Source organism: Lepidochelys olivacea (genome assembly GCF_965140295.1).
Source record: "Lepidochelys olivacea isolate rLepOli2 genome assembly, chromosome: 1".
NCBI lineage: Eukaryota > Metazoa > Chordata > Testudines > Cheloniidae > Lepidochelys > Lepidochelys olivacea.
The window spans coordinates 230495406-230518174 of record NC_140411.1 but is presented as its reverse complement, the minus strand read 5'-3'; the positions used below and the strand labels follow the sequence as shown (position 1 = coordinate 230518174).

The 22769-nt window shown below is 40.8% G+C and overlaps 1 protein-coding gene across 1 annotated transcript in view; it reads right to left on the bottom strand.

The window, feature by feature from the left end:
- Positions 1–270: 270 nt before the first annotated feature.
- Positions 271–22769, bottom strand: part of EFCAB6 (EF-hand calcium binding domain 6) — a 150887-nt gene continuing 128388 nt past the window's right edge. The window contains exons 26-31 of the mRNA XM_084636519.1: positions 19829–20041; positions 11341–11568; positions 8632–8809; positions 7614–7798; positions 4442–4591; positions 271–617 (exon numbers count right to left, since the gene is read on the bottom strand). Of these exons, the coding sequence (XP_084492645.1) occupies positions 495–617; positions 4442–4591; positions 7614–7798; positions 8632–8809; positions 11341–11568; positions 19829–20041 (1077 nt within the window). The 3' untranslated portion in view covers positions 271–494. The remainder of the gene's footprint in view (positions 618–4441; positions 4592–7613; positions 7799–8631; positions 8810–11340; positions 11569–19828; positions 20042–22769) is intronic.

Sequence of the window (22769 nt, the reverse complement as noted above, 5' to 3'; positions counted from 1 at the left end):
CATAATCAAGTGGGGGGGGGGCGGGGGGAAGACAGATTGTAAAGCAGACAATTTTCTAATAATGAAGGATAATATAATTTTCCAAATGTATTATTTCTATTATCTTATAAAAGTGAATAGTAGGCCTTTCAAACCTTTTTACTGAAATTAAAAAAGGGGTTTTAATTAATAAAACTCTTTAATTAGAAAAAAGATTTTTCTTAAATGTATTTCTTTTGCAGATGCCTGTAAGGTCTTAAGAATCATTACTATAACAACTTTAAGTGGTATCATTTTTCTCAGATAAATGGATTATGTGACTATTAATAGTTCTGCCATGTAGATTTCCTCTACAATCTGTGGCCACTGTATTTGTCAGAATTGTAAGTATTTTGAGATTGCTGATGCAAGAAAGGCTGTAGTTGGTTAATTTATTAATTAGAAATCAGAAATTATAAATCAGTCATTAGCTCTGTTATCTGTAGTTTCTTGCATTTGATGACACCTTCCATTGCCTACTGCAGGAATGCCCGGAGGAAATCATTATAGGAAATTTTTGAAGATAATGTTTTATCATAAAATTCCAAAATGTGAAAAAACTCTTCCTCAGTCAGGTTGATGTGATACTGACGCAGCACCTGCAAAATACACAGAATGTCATAAAATCATAGAGAGGCAGGGCTGGAAGGAACCTCAAGAAGTCATCTACTCCATCTCCCTGGGCTCAGGGAGGATTAAGTTTGCCTAGACCATCCCTGACAGGTGTTTGTCTGCACTTAAAAACCTCCAGCGATGAGGATTCTACAATTTCCTAACACCCACATTGCTCACGTGAAGTTAGGAGCCAAGGGTGAAATTCAGTGCTGGGCTCAGGGCTCGCACAGGCCAATGCACCACGTAAGTCTCTCTCATAAACCCTTTGCAAAACTGCCTGAGGGTTCAGCCCCACAGTCTCAAATTTCATAAAAATCTGTGAAGACCAGAATCTTCCTGTTGCCTCCCAGCTTTCCTGTGCCAGCATAGGTACCCTGGCGGCTGCTCCTGAATCCTCCCTTGGGTAGTGATTTATTGTACGTTGGCCCAAGCAGCAATTGCTCTCAGAAGCTCTGCAGGGATCCAGGTGATGGTGCCATTGAGAATAGCTAGCAGCCTACCCACTTTCTCACCACAGGTGGAGATTGAATTACATAATACACCCACGAGAGGGCTTCCACATGAGCAGATGATGCTAACCACTGTGGTTTCTCCCTTTGCACCCTCCTTAGGGGATCAGGGTCCTCCAAACCTGAAGAAGCAGAAGGAACAATCCAGTCCAATAGATCTACTCGCTCCACCTGTGAGAACCCTTATGTATGTGGTGATATGCATTTCTAAAGGGGCACTGAGTGCCGTAATTCTCCTAAGAGCAACATTAAGAGTTCTTTCCTTAAACTTTAATGAGAGCACTACTGACCAGGTGGTACCTGATGTGACAGACATTAAGAGCCAGATTTTTAAAGGTATGGAGGTGCCTAAAGCGCAAACAGGTGGACAGTGGGATTTTCAGAAGAACTTAAGTGCCCAATTCCCATTGAGTTCGATGATTGTTAGGTGCCTAGGTGATTTGAAAATCCAACTAGGCATCTATCTGCATCTTTAGACACCTAAATACTTTTAAAAAACTGGCCCTTAATGCCTTTGACACCAAGGCTAAAGAGATGTTTATTTCTTAGTATTACTTTTAGTTTAAGGTGCTTCTAAAGCATACATCCTGCAGGGTACCTGTAGGTGCTGTCCACTGGCTCTGCAATAGGTTGTTTTCCAGCAGGATCTCCCCCAGCACCTGACATCTTCTGATCTGGGTAACTCCTTTTGTACTTTACTGGTTGCCACTGATTTTATGTGAAACTCAGATAAGTCTGAGCCAAGCCATTATCTGAAATCACTATACTGCTGGTATTAGAGTAGCCACATATACGTATGTGTGTCTACTTCAGTGCTTATGCGGAGCACTGGTATCAAAAGTGGTCAGCCTGTTCGCTCCTCCCTTTCATATATCTCCCAGCCTTGAGAACTACAAGAGTGCTGATAGCAGAGAGCTTTTCCCTCCTGTAAGTTATCCACATACCTCTCTGCTCACTTCTTTTATCTTACATCATCTCACTTCAATCACTCCTCACTGCAACCCCATTTCTGATTTCTCCCTTCTTTGGGGGGTAATTTGACTGTCTTAGCAAAACATTGCCTGGCTCAATGCGTATCGTTTAATACATATAAATGCACTTCTATTGCTTATGCTGCAGTTAATTCTTGACCTCATGAAATCAACTGTCATCTAAGGAGCCGCTGAAGCCAAATACTTGCCGAGCACAGTCTGTTATGCAACACATTTATTTTTTGTCTGTAATACCTTAAGGAAAACTTTTTAAGAGTAGCACTTACGTATTGCAGGGGAAAAATCAACTTCCCTAGTAGATCCTATCACAGAAATGGGGTGGTTTCATTTTTCTCTTAATGTAAATAAATTGTTTGAGATAGAGCGGCTTGAGTTAAAAAGTTATTACCAAATGCTTGACAAACTTGACATTACACAAAAGTTTTAAAAAATACAGTGGGCCAGATCCTCACCCCTACTGCAGTAGCTATACACTCCTGAGATAGTACAAAGCAACCAGAAAGCTACTCTCCTATAGGGGAAACCTCAGGCCTAAAGCTGACATAGCTCTATGTATCTTGCTCCCCAACCTTCATGTAGTGGCATGTCTGAAGAACATATATGTGGTAAGGCTGGACCACACCTTGCTCTAACTGAGCCCAGCCCATTAGAGCAATTTCTATGGGACCTCTGCCCTTAGGTCTTCAGTTTGCTTTAAGTTACACCTGGGGATGTTTTGGCTCCTGGCAGCCTCAGGAAGTGGGGAGCTGAACGATGGCTAACTGCCTGGTGCAGCTGAGGACTGACCCATTATTTTACCAAATGTTTTAAGTGGCAAAGACAGCAGGTGGAGAAGGTCAGTGGTATCTCATTTGGACTCAAGGTTAATTAAACAGCTTCATGCATCTTTTTTTTTTATCCTTGCAACATGACTGGTGAATTGAGGTAGTTCCCATAGTTCATATTATGAGTTTGATTTCTATTTACAGAAATGTCAAGGATCTTGAAACAAGAAGTAAAATGTATGCTAAGCAGCAATCAAACTCCCCAGCAGTGTGAATCCCGGAGTACAGCACTAATCCCTGGCCTCACAGTGCTATAAGGCACTGAAGGTGGGGAGCAGCCTTGAAGACACTGAAATTGGTGTGGTTCTGCTGTTTGGCAAGGTGCTGGATCTAAGAAGCCCATGCAGAGGATACATATCCCTATGTAGCACAGATCTGTGTTCCACTGGCAAGCACAGGGGCAGAAAGAGAGGATAGAGTCATTCCACCTATACAAGGGTGTCTGGCCCCTGTAAGTGAAGCAGATCCAGTGGCCTTGTGCCAGAACAGGTGCTCCCAGTTTGGCCAATTAAAGGGCTGTGGCAGCACTCAGGAGCAATAAAAGACCAGTGAGAAAGAGGTAGATAGGAGAAGTCAGGAGAGTGGTAGTTTCTAGAAAAGCTCTAGTGAATAGAAGACTCTCAGTAGGCCCTCTTGGGAAGGAGAAAGGAATTATTAGGAAGCTACTGGAGAGGCTAACCTGCTGACTCTCAAGACAGGCAGAGCCAGTGCTAGGAGACCTGACCAGGGCTGAGGTCTAGGAAGCCAGTGGAGGGGCTACCTAGCTGTCTGCCCTGAGCCAGGGAAGGCTGGAGGGGGATGAAGGCTAAGAGCAGTAGAGGGTGATACTTAAAGGCTCTTGGAGCCAGAGAACGGAAGCCCCAGGGCCAGAGAGGGCTGTGCTGGAGAGCTGGGGTGTGCTGAGGGGTCCTGGTGCTGTATTTAATGTATAGCCTGGATTACTGTGTTGGGATTATGTGTGTGGAGTTTTCTTCTGTAATAAACTAACCCACAAGGGCTATTTGCACTAAAAAAGACTCTCTGGACTGTTTGCGGGGGACTTGAAGGGGAAACTGAGACAGGTGTACCTGTCAAACTGTGGCCTGCAACAGGATGGTACTCCAGCTGGGCTGTCTTATGATAAGGAGGAGTACACAAGGCTACTCCCCGCTTCATAAGTGAACATACCAGCTCATCCTGAGGCTGTAGTAGTGGCTGCAGAGAGGTGTGGTAGAAAGGATTTCTCCTCATCAGCCTGCTCCCCTCTCTCCCTCTTGAGCTTGTAAAGAACTCTTTTCTCAGTTCTGGTGTGAAAGAAGTCATGCGCTTGCATATGCATTGGAAAGAGGGTGATTGCCATTATTATTAGTACTCAGTATTAATGTCACAGCAAATAAATCTGCAAATGTATAGTTGACATGATTTTGGAAACTGTTTCAGTAAGGTTATTTAGAGACTTTTTGGTTTTCAGTTTGTTAGTTTTAGATTAGTAAATGCAATTTACCTGCCTGAAATCCTGAACACTTAACAGCCCGCTCCCACTTTCATCATAGGATTTAAACGTTCGTCTCATCGGTCTCCAGCAGTGCAAGATCTGGGGTTGAATTCTTAGCATTGCATTGAAGAATGTCAGGCTCTGTGGTCCAGGACTCCTCTAGCAAAGTGGGGTGGGTGGGGGAGAAAGATGGGCATTTGTTAATATAAAGAGCATGGTAGAGGAGTGCAGGCATATGCTGAAATGTAAAGGTGTTACAGTGAAATTCTGATTGTACCAAAGACTGACTGTACCCTTGAGTGGTGCAGAATAAATGCTATTAGATTCTCTTCACCTTCTAATATTCTTCAGCAAGTGAAGTTGAAACACTTAAGCACTGTTAAAGCCCAAAATTTGTGTGTGTTTGTAAAATTAATGTAATTCTTTATCAGATTATATATATATATATTTAAACAAAGGCCTCTGCTTTTATACACATTACAGAGAAGCAGCAATTAAAGTCACACAACTGCTCCCCTTCCAAGCCTCTGTTTTCAGTTACTTATAACTCTTTGGAAAATTCACTGTTCAGGTTGCAAGTTTTCATATTCAAATTTTGCCTGAAGGTAGCTAAATTCATCAGCCAAGCACAGCAGGAGGGTAAAAAAGAATACTTGCCCCATTATATAATATTTCTTGTAACCAGGTTCTGAACAGTTCTATAGTTGGGGCAGGACAGTCAAAATCTAGTATGGGAATAACTGGGAGAGAATTTATTGCCTCTTGTTGTTTTTTACTTTGGTAGGGGCTGCTGTTTGCCCTCCACCCAGCTGTTATTCCAGCCAGTGTGCAGGGTTGGAGACCACAGTTGCTTTATGCAGGCTGCACAGGGTACTGGAAACTCCAGTTCTACCACAGCATGCAGTAAGTGCACAGACAGCACTGTACAGCTGGTACAATGCCCTGAGCACTGAGGGTGAAATTCACCTTAATCTCAGGAAGTCTAAAGCTAAGGAAGGATTTGCTGTCCCATCACGACTAACTCAGCTGCCTAATGTAAATTTACGTCAACTATCGTGAGGGCCCCTGTGGACCGTTTACAGTATAAAGAGAGCCCTTCACCCTGGCTGTGGGACCCAGACTGTTCTCTATAGCTCAGCGTCTGCATGTCTCCACAGAAGCTAAAGGCCCAGCTTCTCATAGATTCCAAGGCCAGAAGGGACCATGGTGATCATCAGTCTGATCTCCTGCATAACAGGCAATAGATAATAATTCCTTTTGAACTAGACCATACTTTATTTTTATTTTTAAATCCACTGTTGATTTTAAAATGGCCAGTGATGCAGTATCCACCACAACTGTTGGTAAATTGTGCCAATGGCTAATGTGGGGTTAATGTGGGGTTAACCTTGCTGTTGAAACTGACCCCATCCCATTCTGTGGCAAAATCTGTGCATTATCCTCACTTAAAAATGTACACCTTCTTTCCAGTCTGAAGTGTCTAGCTTCAACTTGCAGCCATTGGATGGTGTCATACCTTTCGCAGCTAGACTGACGAGCCTATTATCAAATATTTATTCCTCATGTAGGTTCTTCTTTGTTAAGCTAAATAAAGTGAACTCCTTGAATCTATCATTATAAGGCATGTTTCCTAGTCCTTTAATCATTCTCATGGCTTTTCTCTGAACCCTCTCCAATGTATCAATATGCTTCTTGAATTGTGAACACCACACCTGGACACGGTATTCTAGCAATGGTCACACCAGTGCCAAATGCAATGTCATTTTACCTCTTTTACTCCTCCTTGATATTCCCCAGTGTATACATCCAAGGATTTCATTAGTCCTTTCAGCCATAGCATTGCACTGAGAGCTCATTTTCAACTGATTATCCACCCCCCTCACCCCAAAACTTTTTCAGAATAACTGCTTTTGAGGACAGTGTCCCCCATCTTGAAAATATGACCTACATTCTTAAATTGTTCCTCAATGTATACTTTTACATTTAGCCATATTAAAAAACTCAGATTGTTTGCTTAAGCCCAGTTTACCAACCAATTCAGGTCACTCTATTATTGACCTGTCCTCTTCATTATTTACAATTCCTGAGTCTCTGTGTTGCCTGCAAACTTTATTTGGCTTTTGAGAAAAGGGGGGGGGGGTTGAGAACCACAGGGTATTTTTATTATTGCTCCTGTCATGCAAAGGGTTTTATTTTATTTTTATTATGCCTATTGGTATGAATTTGTATACAGTGGAACAATCTCTTATAAAAATGTTATTGTGAAAATTACTTCATGTAAAGGTGTCCAGAACATGGGATGGGCACTTCACTATACTTTATAAACTTAAATGAATAAATAGAAAATGATACTAAACAAGAGCTCAAATTATGGCTCTTTTCATCCCAAGCTCTGAGACAGAATTTCACAGTATCAAATCTGAAAATTGTCTGAAGCAAAATCTGATAGTTTTGCCTTAATTTCCATACTGATAATGAATGATTGATAGTTCCTATGAAGCCAGATATGCCAGGGGGTGCCATTGCAGGTTAAACTGCCTGTAACTTTCCTGCTGGGGATGCCCAGCTGGGAACAGCTAGGTTCTATGCATCTCTCTTCCCTGTATCTGGTACAAGGGGCACGCTGGAAGCATGTGTGCTGGTGCTGGGGATGCAGGTCATGAAGAGTAGACAGAGTGCAATGCACACTGGCTATCCCCAGTTGGCAGATTGTCCTTAAAAGACCATTGACAAGAGGCACAGATTACAGCTGCTCTCTGGCTGGGCTGGGGCTGAAGCAGAGACTCTAGGAGTAACCAGCTTCCTGACAGTCCACCCCCCCTACTTTCTGTTGCCTTCAGACAGAATCTAACCCTGAAACTCATCAGCCCAGACTGTCTTCCTCTAGGCCTTTCTTATACCTCTCAACACATTTTTTGAAGTTTATAGATATGGTCAATTGCTGATAATTAATCAAACTGTATCTGGATTGTACTATGAACCAGATACATAGGGCCTGATTCTGCAGATGCTCCGACTAAAGTAAATACCACATGAATAAAATAAGTCAACTGAAGTCACTGGACTCCATGGAAAGTCACTGGGATTCTATGCATACAATGACTACAGGCTCAAGCCCTAAAATACTCTGTTTCTGCATCAGAAACTGTCCACAAATAGCTAGACAAACCCATGAATGTACCGATATTCGTGGCTTCTGAATGATCATCCTTTGTAGCAATGAACTTTCTTGTGGTTTCATTAATAGGACACAGCTTTGGAGAAAGTCGCAGTATGCAAATTTGTCATTGTTCTTAATGTCATATTTTGTTGCTATTTGGCTAATCTCTTCTTTACTTAAATCCAAACTGAACTTCTCTGCAATGGCTGAAAGAAACGCAGAAATAACAAATGATAGTCAATTTGCCATCCTTGCAAATAGGTGACTTTTGTTTTAAAATAAAAATTGGATTGACTAGTTATTAGGTATATGTTGACAGGCCACCAGTTCCAGTGACTGTCACATAAATGCATTATCTGGATCCTGCTATACATAGGGGTGGAGGAAACAATTCACATTTAGCAGGATAACAGGTAAGTGATAAAAACTTTAAAGACAATGCAAGAAATAAGTCCAATATGCGTTGAGCTGTAACTGTTCCTATACAAATGGTATACGAATCTATATGCTATTATTTAGGCCAAAAGTCTGTCCTGTCCATGCAGATACCCTGATTGGGGAAAGAGGGCACAGAGAATTGTCCTCCCACGACTCCGTAGCAGAAGAGCAGCATACCTATCTAAGAATGAAATTCTGCTCCCATTGAAATATATAAAAGTCTTGTCATTGACTTCAAGAGGACCACTTGAGGGAGCGCTAGGAAAAACATCCGGGGCCTGTACTTACTATCGCTCCCCAGCTCCACAAGGGAATATTCTGCTGGGGAGTGTGGCCAGTCTTCCAGTACATATGCTATGCTATGTTACAAACACCACCTAAAACCATGCTCTCCCTTTCAAATGAGCAGCAAAGCCTGCCGAGCAGTGCATTCCCCCAAACCGCACTTGAGCAATTCTGCATTACAATAGCATAATAGAACCTGGATCACTCACGCAGCTGATACCACTTGCTAAGGGCAGGGTTATCCCATAGATTGGCACCTAGAAAAAAACTGGAGCACATTTTAACATGAGAACACAATTTTCAGATGGCAACAAACCTAAGAAATCGGATGTTGAGATTTCTCCTAGCCGGTCAACATCCTTCTCTCTACAGTCTTTCAGTATTTCTCTCCAGGAATGTTGAATGATCTTTCTTATTTTATTTTCTATTGGTTCGCAGTTCAGTAAAGGTGGGGACCATGCCATTGCAGTACGAGGCCGGCTGGACATTGGAGTCTAAAGTAACAGACAAATTTGAATATTTATGTAGACAAAACACTAAAAGAAATCCCAGTTCTAGTGCTTCATAACTTTAGCATACCTCACTGTTTGCAGCATCCTTATTTATGATCTGATTTGTGTCAGCATTAAAGTAAAAATGCTTCTACTTTGAGGAACATATTAGTAGGCTGGAAATTGATCTACCTTGAATCTACCGAGTGTTTTTCTGTCTGTAATTTCTTGAGTCTGCTTAACTCATAGCTCAGTTGTATATATTCCCCCCTTGAACCCATTGTTCCTTAACTGGCAGATATATTTGTTTTAAAAATGTCATTTGATGTCTATCTCACAATAAATAGATCGATGCACAAGTTCTTGGATAGTGACAATTTAAAGCAAGTATACTAATTTGCTTACTATAAATTTTAACAGTAAGTGAAAGAACCTTATAATTAGGCTTGAAAGTATTCGATTTTTATCAGTAAATGTCAGTAAACAACGATTTCATCATATACACATAACCCAACAAAAATATTTTATAGATTATAGCTGAAATTTACAGACAGGCAAAGTAAGAAAAATACTGCTTAAGAATTTAATACAGTTTGATATAAGAATATTTATTTTGTAGATTTCGACATGTAGTGTTTATGTTTTAATGGTTATAAAACTAACTTTTAAAATCTCAATATCTACTGTCATTAAATAACTGCTGTCTGCCCCACCTTGTATGTTCTCCCTGTAATTTCCTGCAACTATGAACATCTAAATTAATAGATGTCAAAAATGCTTAAAAATAAACATCAATATTATGACAAAATTATAAAAAAAAAACCCTGAATTCTGCCAAGCCTACCTAAAATATGGTCATATATTCCCCTCCCTTTAGGCAGCATGGAGAGGAACAGTAAAACCCCATTACAAGAGAAAAGGATTGGAAGGGTGCAGAGCAAGTTCCCTGTATATTCTCCAACCATCTCTTTCCCTTCACAGATCACCACAGGGGAGTTCTCCTCAGAAGCAGAAGAGGGAGAAGGGGAACAATTATTCTTTGTAGTAGGTTCCTTACTCAGTAGAATTTATGATTCATTCTGAGAATAAGGAGGGATTAAGCATGGGCTTGTGAGCCCTCAGCCTTTAGCAGTATAGTGTGTGCTGCACTGACATTTGTGAAGGGAGCCAGAGTATAATGCAATATTCACTGGGTCTTTGCTGTGTATTCTTGCAGATCTCAGGCTTACATCATAAATCTTGGCCATGATCCCCACACCAATTTTATGCACAGCCACGATGGCACTTCTAGGGAGATGAGTGGTGATAAGGTTGACCTGGGGATGTTCAAGAGATGTGCATTTTGGGGGGCCTCTGCTCCTCTTCTATGATCTTTCTGGGTCCAGCTCATAAGCTAAAGAGGAAAGTTCCGTTGACTTCAGTGAGAATTGGATCAATCCCTTGGTCATAAATGAAGCATGTGACCAACTGTCAGGCCTCTCCGATGGAACAACTTACAGATAGTACAATAATCAAGTTCACAACTGGCCAATGCTTTTAGACTTACCAACTGTGGGAAATTTGTTGCATCTTTAAGTCTATTCAATTGGCTAGTGTTTTTTCAACAGCTAACCATCTAAGTATAGTCAGCAGTAATATGAATCATTTTTTCCAAGCACTGAAGAATTTATAAGTTGCTGACTAGAAGAATATACAGCCAAGAGATTCAAACTGTCAGGAGGAATACTGGCTAACTCTTTCATTCTTTCTCCTTTTAAGATTTTCATAATCTTCTATGAAAGTTAGTGCTTGGGAGAGATGCCAGAGAGATATTCCGGGAGACTGCAGTCCTGGAAAGCTGGAAAAACTCACCTATACTGCCCTGTCAAGGTGCTTCTAACCAAAATGGGAGATGGGGCCTGGTTAGTCCCTCAGTCCATTCAGTCTTTGGCCTCTGTGCTGAGTCTGAAGAGAAGGCTGCCAATTATGATGGTAGATTTTGTGACCCAGGTAAACATGTACCAAAAACTGGACTCAGACAACCAATACATTTCCTAGAGACTGCCTAGCAGCTATCAGAGGGTAATAACTTTTGGTCAATACTAGCTTGGGCTGGTGACCTATGGTAAAAATCTTACATTTTTTATGTTGCTTTTTCAGCAGCTGAGCTTTTATGGCTGGGCCTATTCACTTTGTTCCCACAAAGGTGACTGTCCTATGTTAAATAACAGGTATTTATTTACAATATGACTCATTTGTGAGTTCGTAAGACAATGGCCAAGATCCTCAGCAGGTATAAACAGCATAACGCCATTGGTTTCAGTTGAGCTACACAGTTTATACCTACAGAGGATCAAGTCCATTTTTTTTATCATCCCAAATTCTCTGCAAAGTGCCAAAGCTTTTCTCAACAGACATTTGGGCCTGATCTGATGCCCAGTGAAGTCATTTTCATTTTTCATATTTTCATTTACTTCTATTGGTATTGGATCAGGCCCTTAATAAACCTAGAAAAGTGAAAACCTAGAAAAGTCCTTAAGTGATCAAACACCTACTTTTACTTGACCTAAAGGAGAAGATGCTGTCTTGGGACGTGAAGGCTGAGAAGGTAACCGTGACCCAGGCTCAGCAGGGGTAGCGGGCTTGGAAGAAAATGCAGCATTGTTCGTGGCTGGAGTATCTGATGGCATTGTCACTACTTCGGAATTGAACTTCTTCAAAAAATCACAGTACTTCAGTTTTCCATTGGCATCAGCAGGCACTGTATTCCAGAGGTTTTCAAACTAATGGAGAAGCAAAAGACCATTTTTGTAAACGTTAGCTGGAAAAGTATATTGCATACTCAGACTGTTACAGAAAATGTTGAAAGGAAAATGAGAAAGTGACTTGGAATGACAGGAATCCTAGGGCCCAATTTAATAAAAAAATTTACAGCTTCTCTGTAGAAGTCAGTGTAAGTCTGGGAAAACAATGAAAAAGGGATTTTGTAGGACATTTTTTAATTGAACTGGACCCTTAGTGAGCTGTTTAAGACCATTAAACCTTCTGATTAGACACAGTGACTGTGCTACAGTATATAAGAATGCTTTAACAGAAAATGTAAATCAAATGCATGGTGCACCTGCATCCTGTCTAAGTACCATGAAGCAAGTTTCTCATTCTACCAGGTGCACCTCAATTCTACTAACATCTCAATAGGCTGTTCAGATTTTTCAGTTATTGTATTTGCATCAACAATTTTGTTTCACTCTGAGGGCAAAAATGTCTCCTCGCAAAACTTAAATGAATGCTGTAGGAAAACTTTACAGCAGTTTACAGCCTTATATAGGTAAAATACAGTGTCATGAACTGCATCGGTATAATACACACTATTATTTCAGAAGAGATGGGGCCAGATTATGGTACCCTTATCATAGGTCCTGGAACTAGGGGTGCTGGGGGTGCTGTTGCACCTCCCAGCTTGAAGTGGTTTCCATCATATACAGGGTTTACAATTTGGTTCAGTGGCTCTCAGCACCACCACTATACCAATTATTCCAGCACCCCTGAGCCTTATTATTCATTCTGAATAGCACGTCACTGCATGAATGGTCCCATTGATTCCAATGGGATTACTAGTAGAGTAAGTTAGTTGAACTACCTCACTATTCCAGACTTGTCTATTTCTGTCAAAACTAAAATTTCAGCCTGTCTTTCTCTCATGAATGTCTAGCCATCAGCTCAGGCTCACCATAGCTAAAACAGAACTCTTGATCTTTTACCTCATAGACTCACCCATCTCCTTTCCTGATCACCATGGATAACACCATTATCCTGACAGTCACTGAGGCCCACAACCTGGGTGCCATCTTTGACTTGGACCTCTCTCTAGATCCTTACATCCAGGCTATATCTACATCTTGCAGATTCTCTCTGCATATCATCTCTAACAGATAGTCTTTCCTATCCATCCACACACACTCTTGTCCATCTCACCCCTTGATTACTGCAACAAACTTCTCCCTGGCATTGACCAATGAAATCTTGCCCTGCTCATATTCATTCAGAATGCTGCTGCAAAGGTCATGTTCCTAGCCTGTCACTTTGCGTCTTCCCACTGGTTCTGTCTTTTCTACCATACCAAACAAAAGCTATTTGTCTTCACTTTGAAGGCCCTTCACCCCACCCATCTTCTCTCATTCACTATCGAGACATCACACCTGCCTTTGATAGACCCATTATGTCAACATCCATGGTCCATTTGTTAAATTTTCAAACAGGCACCTTGTGGTTTCTCCCGTGCTGCCCCATATATTAAGTGGAGCTCCCCATAAACAGCTGCAAAACTATCCTTAAAACTTTCCATTTCTGTGATGCTGACCAAAAAAAAATAAATAACGGGCTGCTGGTATGCTGATCCCACTGCCTTGCATGCTGACCAATACCATCTCATGGTTTCCTTGTATTCTCTGGTCTATCTGCATTCATCTGTTGTCTCTTGTCTTATACTCAGATTGCAACCTCTTTGCGGCAGGGCTCTTTTTGTTCTCTGATCAGACCCCAAGCTATGAGCCCAATGGGATCTGATCCATGACTAAGGCTCCTAGGTACTACCATAATCAAATAATAATAAAGAATCTGGCCCAATGGCAACATACAGAATTCTAAGGACCAGACTGCAATAAACTTATCCACACTGAATAGTACTTTATGCCACAAGTAGTTCTGTTAACTTAAATGGGACTACTCATGGTATAAAACACTAAACAATGTAAGTAAGGGTATCACACTTCACAGTCAAATGAGTCACACTAAACCATGCTTCAGTAGGCAGTAACACTCCTTTTAAGGCCTTCATTTCTGATTTTTTTTCTAAATATAATCAAATTGTGAACCTTAAACTGCTCTTGACTTAAATCTTTTTTTCAGCAGTGCTTTACAAACATTAAATATTACAGCCACTTTTGGGATGGCATATAGCAACAGTTGAGTTCAAGAAGAGAAGAAGAATGTTCATACAATGGAAACTGCAGAAAAGGAGGGAGAGAGTTTTAGGTAGGTACACTATAAATACCTGACTGGAATTTGGCAAGAGCACCATGGCTAACCCCTCTACTTTTACAAAAAGGTCCATGACAACAGAGTCTTGATTTTTCCATTGCCTCATGAAGAATGACCATACCACGTGAAACTTATTTTTAATATGAAATACTCCATCTATAGTGTTACGCGGATTCCAGCTGAGCCTTTCTAATAGTAATTAAAAATTGGGCATCATCCAGAAAGGGATAAAGGTAACTTCCTTTGTGTCCCTATCCTGGCTATGACCATTAGTAACACTTGAGTAAAGACTTTGAGCAATAACAGCCTTAACAGCAGGGTCTTGTGTTAGGAGCAGAGATTGCTGTATACAGATTGGAAAGATCTGCCATGGCAATGTCATATAGATATATATAAGCATGCCTTTGCAGTGCCTTTCAATATTAAAATATCACCTGGAGAGACAGAGCTTGATTCTTTCTTACATAATATCTGGCAGTATAAAGGGGCCTTTGTATAAATGAGAATCAGGCCCACTCTGCTAGTTGTTTTAGGCATGGCAGAATTTCCATCCCAATATTTTTATTTTGTCATCTGCTTATTGAGCCTTTTTAGCTGTAAAACACTCCCACTCCCCCTTGACTGCTTTTTTACTCTAAAGACTATGGAATCCAAGCTGGAGGTTTCTTCAGCTGGAGAGGGGAGGTTTTTTGCTCCGAAAAAGGGAAAGTGAAATACTTCATACCTTGATACTGGGCACTGCCCATTCTCCCTCCCAACCTAGGGTCTGGTTTTAGGCCCATTCTTTAACTGTCATGTTGAGTGTTTTACTTGGAATGAAGAAGTGTTTGGGGTTTTCTGTCAGGACTTTCCTCTGGGGTTGATGTTCCAGGCTCATTTCATAAGTTATGTTAATTTTATATCGTTCTAGTTTTTTTAAATCAAAATGTTGTCCAGGGCTCAGTCAAATGCCTCGCCAAAATCCAAGTATTACATCAACACTATTACTTTTGTCATCCAAACTTGATATTACAAGTTGTTTCACAGAATGTATTTCCCATAAACTCATGTTGATTGGCATTAATTATATTACCCTCCTTTAATTCTTTATTAATTCAATCTTGTATCAGCTGCTCCATTATCTTGCCCAGAATCAATGTCAGACTGACAGGCCTATAATTAATGCAAAGGTTTTGTCACAGATATTTTTAGTAAGAGTCACGGACAGGTCAGGGCAATAAAGAAAAATTCACAGAAGCTGTGATCTGTCCATGACTTTTACTAAAAATATCTGTGACAAAATGGGGATCTGCAGGGCAGCTGCACAGCAGCTAGGAGCTGTGGGGGGGTCCCCACCGCCTGCAGCAGCTGGGGGCTGAAGGGTACCTCTGCTGCCCGCAGCTCCAAGGGGTCCCCCCACCAGCTGCGGCGGCCAGGAGCTTCTGGGTACCTCCTACAGCTCCGGGGACCCGCAGTGGCCGGGAACGAGGTGGTTCTCCTACCATCTGTGGCTTCAGAGAGCTTGTGGTACCTTGCAGCTCCCTGCCCCCATGGGCAGCAGGGAACCCCCGGGCTCCTGGACCATCACAGGCTGAAGTCACAGAGGTTGTTGGAAGTCACGGAATCCGTGACTTCCACAACCTCTGTGACTAAACTGTAGCCTTACATATAATTACCCAGGTCGTCCCATTTATACCTTTTAAATACTGGCAGAATATTAGGTTTCTTCCAGTCTTCCCCATTGTTCCATTGATTGTTATCTGGATGATAGTTACCTGCTGATTCAAACATGTCGAACGTTAGTAACTGCTGTTTAACATCCTCCTGAGATGGAATGAAAAGTGTTCTCATATGATATGACTACATCATCTGGTTTTTTTTCTCATATACAGAAGAGAAATATTTATTCAACACTTCTGCTTTTTCTGCATTATTATTGATCATTCTACCATTTCCATCTATTAAGGACTGATACCATAGTTGGGATTCTTTTTGTCCCTAATATACTTAAAAACCGTTTTAGTGTCATCAACTCTGTATTAGCCATAGATATCTCCTTGTGTCCCTTTGCTTTCCTTTTCAATTTTCTATAATTCCTAGCTTCTGATTTATGTTCATTACTATCAAGTTCCCCTTTCTTTCATTTATAAGATATTATTTCCTCCACTGTTGGATTGTGGCTTTTGGAGCATCTAGTAAAGTGTCCTTAAACAATTCCCTCTTATCATTCACATTTTTCTGCTTAAATTCTTCCTCCCAGCTGATTTGGCTCACGATTGTTTTCAGCTTTGTGAAATTGGATCCTTTAAAGCACCAAGTAGAGATAGCTCTGATCTGGACTTTATTCTGTTTGCACATTATAAGTATGATCAAGTCATGATCACTCATACTTAACCTACCATTAATTTTTAGTTCTGTGATCAGTTCCTCTTTATCTGTCAAGACAAGGTTTAATACAGAATCCCCCCCTTTTTGAGTTAGGAAATTGTCATCTATAACATTTAGAAACTCCAAGGATGTTTTAGTACAGGAGGTATGAAACCTCCAGCATATGTTACTCTACCTGAAGTCCCTCAAGTTCACACAGCTTTTTTCACTATACATTATAGATAAGTGTATGAGAAGTCAGTTATCCTGTTTCCTAGTCTCATCTGGTGGTTTGTAGCAGACACCAACTCATAGCCATCTTGTGCTTTATCTGTAGGACATTAATCCATAAGCATTTAAGACAATTTCTTCTGAGTTACCAGTGACATGGAAACAGGTAATGCCATTGTTGACATAAAGAGCCACTCCTCCTCCCATTTTGCCCACTCAATCCTTCCTAAATAGGTTATAATCATTATTTTAACATTCCAATCATCCAAGTCATCCCACTAGACTTCAATAGTACCAACTAGATTAAATTTATGCCATAGGGCCACAGTCTTGGCCACAGTTTGGAGTCCAGCTGTGAAATGCAGGGACTTGGAAATCCACAGATGTATCTGCTATGAAAAAAGTCAATCAGGACATTTTGTAGAAAGCAGTGAGGAATTCTTTATAGTTTGGAGGATCCACATTTTTTCAGGGTGTCGCATCATGACATGGCTGCTCTTGTGAAGCAGGAAGGTTGGACAGCTGCTGAGCTGCTGAAATCTCAGCTCAGGCTGCCTTCTATTTTTCTATCCACCCTGCCTTTGGAGCAGAAATCCCATTCTGACAGAATAACAATAACTCCAGCCAAGGAAGCTGCAGCACTATCCACATTTGGTTTAGCAGATACAGAATCTGGGAGGAGGGCGAGGGGCTGGATTCCATTGTCTCAGCACTGCAGGCTAATCAGAGTCATTCTTGCCTAATTCAAGCTGCAGTCAGGGCATAAAAAGCTCCACTGAGGCTGCAGCTGATCCAGTGGGAACTTTAGAAATGTAGCTGAGCAGTGGAAGAAATTTCCTAGAGAGAAGCCCCAAACCACTGTCACTTCCTTAGCCCCAGGAGGATGAGAGACCAAACAGCTGCTGAGAAAGAAGATTAGTTGCTTAGCAACCAGCCAGCAACTAACTCTTACGCCTGCCTCTGTTGTTATTTATTATTTGTGTTATTGTAATGCCTGGGAGCTCCAGTCGTGGCTCAGGATCCCATTGTGCTAGGCACTGGACAAACACAGAACAAAAAGACAGTCCCTGTCCCAAAGAATTTACAATCTAAAGTCTATGACAAGAGATAACAGATGGATACAGATAGATCAACAGTACAAGAAAACAATCAGTCTGAAAGAAGCAGCAACAGAAAACTGCAAGTACCTGCAGTCCCTTCATGCTGCATGACAGCAGGATAAAGAGCACCAGTTTCAACTTCAGAGAACCAAGGAACCAAGGACACCCCAAGCAGAAGGAACCCAGAGCAAAATGTCACACTACCCCCCAGCCAATGCACCTCAGCTGAGGGGACTGAAGATCAGACATAGCAGCATATCCCATCTGCAAGGAACCCTTGACCAGATGTCACTGAAAACACAGGCTCAGGGACCTGTATGACCAGGAAAATGGCCAGTAACTGGACAGTTTTCTGTTTACAAATCACTTATTTCATGGGGAACATCAGTACAATCCAAAGAAGAATCTGCAGCAGTGTCCATCCAGAAGAGGTTAGAATGGAGCTGCTGAACTGTGCCAATAAGTCTTGGTATTCGAAGACTTTCAACTTTTATTTGCCTTCCCCCTGATTGTTAGTTTTCCCCCTGCTTTGAATTTGTTTTTAGGATGCTAAGGGGAGCATGGAAACCAAAGCCACCAGCTTGCTGACTGATGCTGGTGAAGCCTCCTCTGGAAGCTCAGTCAGACAGTAATGTTATTAACACAAGTAAATGACAGAAGACACTTATGAAGACTCCAATAAAGAAAATGAAGGAGTCCTTGTGTACCACTGCCAGACATCATGGATGAATTCCCACAGTTCCCTCTAGGAGCTGATCTCTTAGCCAGTGCCTACAGAAGTAATCTGAATACTCTTGAGTCATTCTCAAGAACAAGAAATATGGTTATTCAACATATGTGAATATGAAGAGTCAGAGAACTGAAAAAATTGCAAGGAATGCAGCTGTCTATGAAGTGGGTGAACTATAGTTACCTTGGCAACAGTAAGTCAGTGCAGCACATGGACCTATGGAATATATTTCTGAATCAGGGGCTATCGAAAGCACATCTTGCACCTGAAAAAATATTCACTGAAGCAGTCAAGCAAATGTTGGAAAATACAGTGGCCAAGAGGGTATCTGTCCAAGAGAAAAACACCTGATGGCAAACAAAAATCACAAATGATAAAAGGACTTTTACAGATTTCTCTGTTGATATGGAAGTACAGGAATTTAATGGAATCAAGATGGGATAAGCTCTTCAGTCAAATTGTGTGCAGATTTTGCTAGGGAGCAGGGCAGAAACTTGCCACTCGAGCAGAAACTCCTGGAGTCCTTGTGGCTCAGACAGATACAATGTATTCAGTGTCCCTTGGAAAGCAAGGCTGTTATGCCAGCCTTGCAGAGGATGTAATCTCTGTCTCTGCATGACAAAGTCAACTCAGCTAACCTGTATGATGGCTGATGTGGGAACAGCAGTACACCTGGACTTGAGAAGTCCTTGGCTCAGGGAGATATAAAGACTACTACTGTATCCAGACACTGCACAGGGCACAAGGATGGAGGACTTCTTGCATCCTCTCCCATCTTGTGCACCAGTGTACAGTGCAGACCTAATAAAGTCCTTTGAATAAAACACTTACAGCCAGATCCTCAGCTGGTATAAAATGATCTAGCTCCATTGACTTAACTGGAGCTATGCCTCTTTACATCAGCTGAGAATCTGACCCTTAGACCAAGCTGTTTTGACTTCCAACCTGGCTTGCAGGATCTGACACATAGAAAGCTTTACAAATAGTCAGAAGATGCAAAAGAAAAAAGTAGACTTGGAGCTCAATTTTCCCTTCATATAAATGGGTGTAACTTCCACTTAAGTCAATAGGAGTTGTGACCATATATTTTAGGGCAAAATTGGACCCATGGGACCAAGTTCTGCTTTCAGCTACATGTGTGCAATTCCCACTGACTTCAATGAAAGCTGCACTGTGTATCTGAGAACAGAATTTAACCAGTAGAGATCCTGTTGAGGCACCAGAAATGAATGGTTATGCAACAAAGACAGAGAGAATCCTCATCAGGACTGTAGGCCTAAGAGTGTGGCTAAAGATTTGTGCAACTGAAATGTGAATGTATTCTGCTGGTACACTAGTGTAGGACGTACTACATACTGCTTACCTTTAGAGAGCTTGCAATTATTGTAGTTCACACACATACTCAGATAATATTGAAAAAGCAATCCCTCATACGTGCAGCAATAAATATTCATGAAATAATGTTCTCCAATTCTTTTTGTTTTGCACCGAAAATATCAGGTTACTTGCATATACACACTAGCATGTGTACGCACATCCCTATACTCTATGCCAATTTAGTTAGATGTACACTTAAATAATCAATACTTTTCGTACTTGTTCGTCTGTCAGAAGCAGAAAGTGACGGTTGCAAATACCCCGGAAGTCCTCTTTTGATACTGTATTAACTTTCTCACAATCGATATCTTTGAACTCTTGTGCAATGGTATTAAAGCGAGCAGTCACTACTTCTTGTATACGCGTAAGGATTTCTTTCTTTGACAGCTCCTGAGAAGATTTAGGCTGAGCGACTTTCTGCCCTTCCTCAGTCTAGACAGAACATACACACAAAATCAGTGATGGATTCACAGAATAAATTATAAATCGTGGTGTGGCCTTCAGCCAGTCATAGTGGGGAAAGTCGATGGAGAAGGCAGCCTTATAGTTCAATCTACTCCAAGTAATGCCGGCATATACCATGAAAGAGAAAAAGGGTCGTGTTAAAAAGAAAAAAATCTAAATTGACATAACATCAAGGGTGAAACTTAAGCCAATAAAAGCAAAGAAATTCATTTTGCTTTTACAGAGGTCTAAAAAATGTCTGAGCTTAAGGTAGCATGTCCCTCAACCTCTGATGGAGGTGCCACTGGCTACAAATTACAACATCCCATTATGAATTCTAAACATTCTTAATACTTTATCTTGGAAAAAGTAACCTATAAACTTGAAACCATGTCTGCTGTAAAAAACTGGTCAAAAAATGGTATATTGCAAAATAACCCTCAATAGAGTTTTCATCTTGTATTTATCATTGTATTTATTACTGTATGCTTTTGTGGGCAAACTATGGCTCAGATCCTTAGTTAATGGAGCTATACTGGTTGACATCAGCTGAGGATCTGGCCCCCACTGAAATCGAGTGATAAAATACAAGCTTAAAACTTTTTATGTAACCATGGAATCTTTTAAACATAGTCCTAAAATCAAAATTTGCTATCAGATGAGCTGCAGAACGCTTTGCTGGTCATTTGAGCACTAGGACACAAGCATTTTCATCCATTACAAGCCTAGACAGCAATCTCAGCCGCTCCCACATATCTTATTGAAAAGTATTCTTCCCACAAAATAATATAACAATGTCTTTTGTTGTAGTAACTGACAGACCAATCTTGACCCCAATTGTCATGGATCTCTAGGGCACGTAAGACCCCCAAACTGTGTAAACTGTACAATGGGATGCTCGATGTTAGTAAAAGTTAGCTCAATGTGCAAAGTTCATTGCCTCATTGGTTAGGGTTAGGGTGAAAACTGATGAAGTGAGCTGTAGCTCACGAAAGCTTATGCTCAAATAAATTTGTTAGTCTCTAAGGTGCCACAAGTCCTCCTTTTTGTTTTGGTGAAAAGACACTGTCTTTGGCCCATACAGATCCTTTAAGGTTCCCCCAGATTCCTTTAAGAAAGACAGTGAAGAGCCCATGTCTTTCCGGATGTCGGAGAGGTATTGTGCATGCTCAGCACCTTCCTAGCATCTGATAGCCATTTGAGACTCTCATGTGGGCCCTGCTACTCCAGTATCTAGGAAAGAATTTGGCAGCCTATGTAAGTGCTTCATGGGTGCCCTAGAGAGGTGCTTCCTCCTTAGGAGTTTCTGTGGCTGTAGAATCCATGCAATCTGCAGAGCTCCTAGGTCCAGGCTTGGGCTCTGAAATCCTAGAGGAGGTCCGTGAAGCAAACTGCAATTAATACTGGCAAATCAGTATAAAAAATAGTACTTGTTCCTATCTAGCACTTTTTATGAATGATCCAAAAGCATATAACTGATATGAACTACGCTGCACAGCTGCTCTCTGAGGCAGATTAATAGCTGTTGTTATCCCCTTTTATACAACTGGGTAAACTCCGTTACAGAAAGGTTAAGAGACTTACTGAAATCACACAAGTTAGTGGCAGAGCTAGGAAAAGTATCCAGGAGTCCTGACTCCCAGTCCAATTTTTTAAGCATTGGACTACAACTCCACTGTATAAAGCTTTCAGAGGTGTTCAAGGTGGGACAATGAGATGTATGTTGTAGATTGTCACAGCTGGTGCATTAAGGTGTAACTTTTTCAGATTTTCCAGTTGTCAGTGGGAGCTTTGCAAACAGATCTAGTAGCCATCTTTTTTGTTGCTGTTATTCTAATTTTCCTTAACATTAAGATGGATCAAGTCTTATGTAAAACAAAATTAAATGAAAGTTCTTGAAATAAATAAGGAAAGCTAGACCTCCAAAAAGTGTCATTCTCTCAAACACTCCCGAGCAGTTAGATTTTTATTAATAATGTCCTTTGCCTTATTACAATAATTAAAAACAGAAGTGCAGTGCTTTGCAGTTTTCAGAATGTTTTCGAAACCTAGAAAGATCTATTGTACAATGCCTGGCAGTCTTCATTCCGTAACTGCAGCATGGGCTCGATTCAGTGTCTGCATGCATAATTCCACTTCTCATATTTCTTCTCTTAATAATACAGCTGTAATTCTTATCCTGCAGGTACATTTTATGTAAAGTGTGGTTAATACTGAAAAGTGTTATTTGCAGTTGAAGATAGTGGTGTCTTTTCTGATTAGGTGACAGGTTTCTTGTAGTTATGGAAGAAACATATTTTCTTTTCCATTCAGTTATAATGATCATGTGAGAAGTGACAAGGAAACTAGAGCACAAGACCAAAAGCCATCTGTTTCTTTTTTTGGTATTTAGTATTGCTTAGAGTAGCAAAACTTGTACTTTTAAACTTATAAATGTATAAAATAAAATACTAACATTTAACATATTTTTAAGAAATGTCCTTGAATTAAAAATGGAAGTGTTCATAATAGCTTTTTTTTATATTAACAGTACTTGCTAGCATAGCTATAGTAAAGACAGTTGCCATTTGTGTTATGAAAATCCTGCTTTCAAGAGTTTAGAAATTGCACTGGGTTGAAGCTTAGCATGTAATCCTGAAAACAAAGTATTTCCTTTTCAAAAATAATTTAATTATTTTAAACATAACTCCATATTTTGTAGTTGCTGAAACTGAAT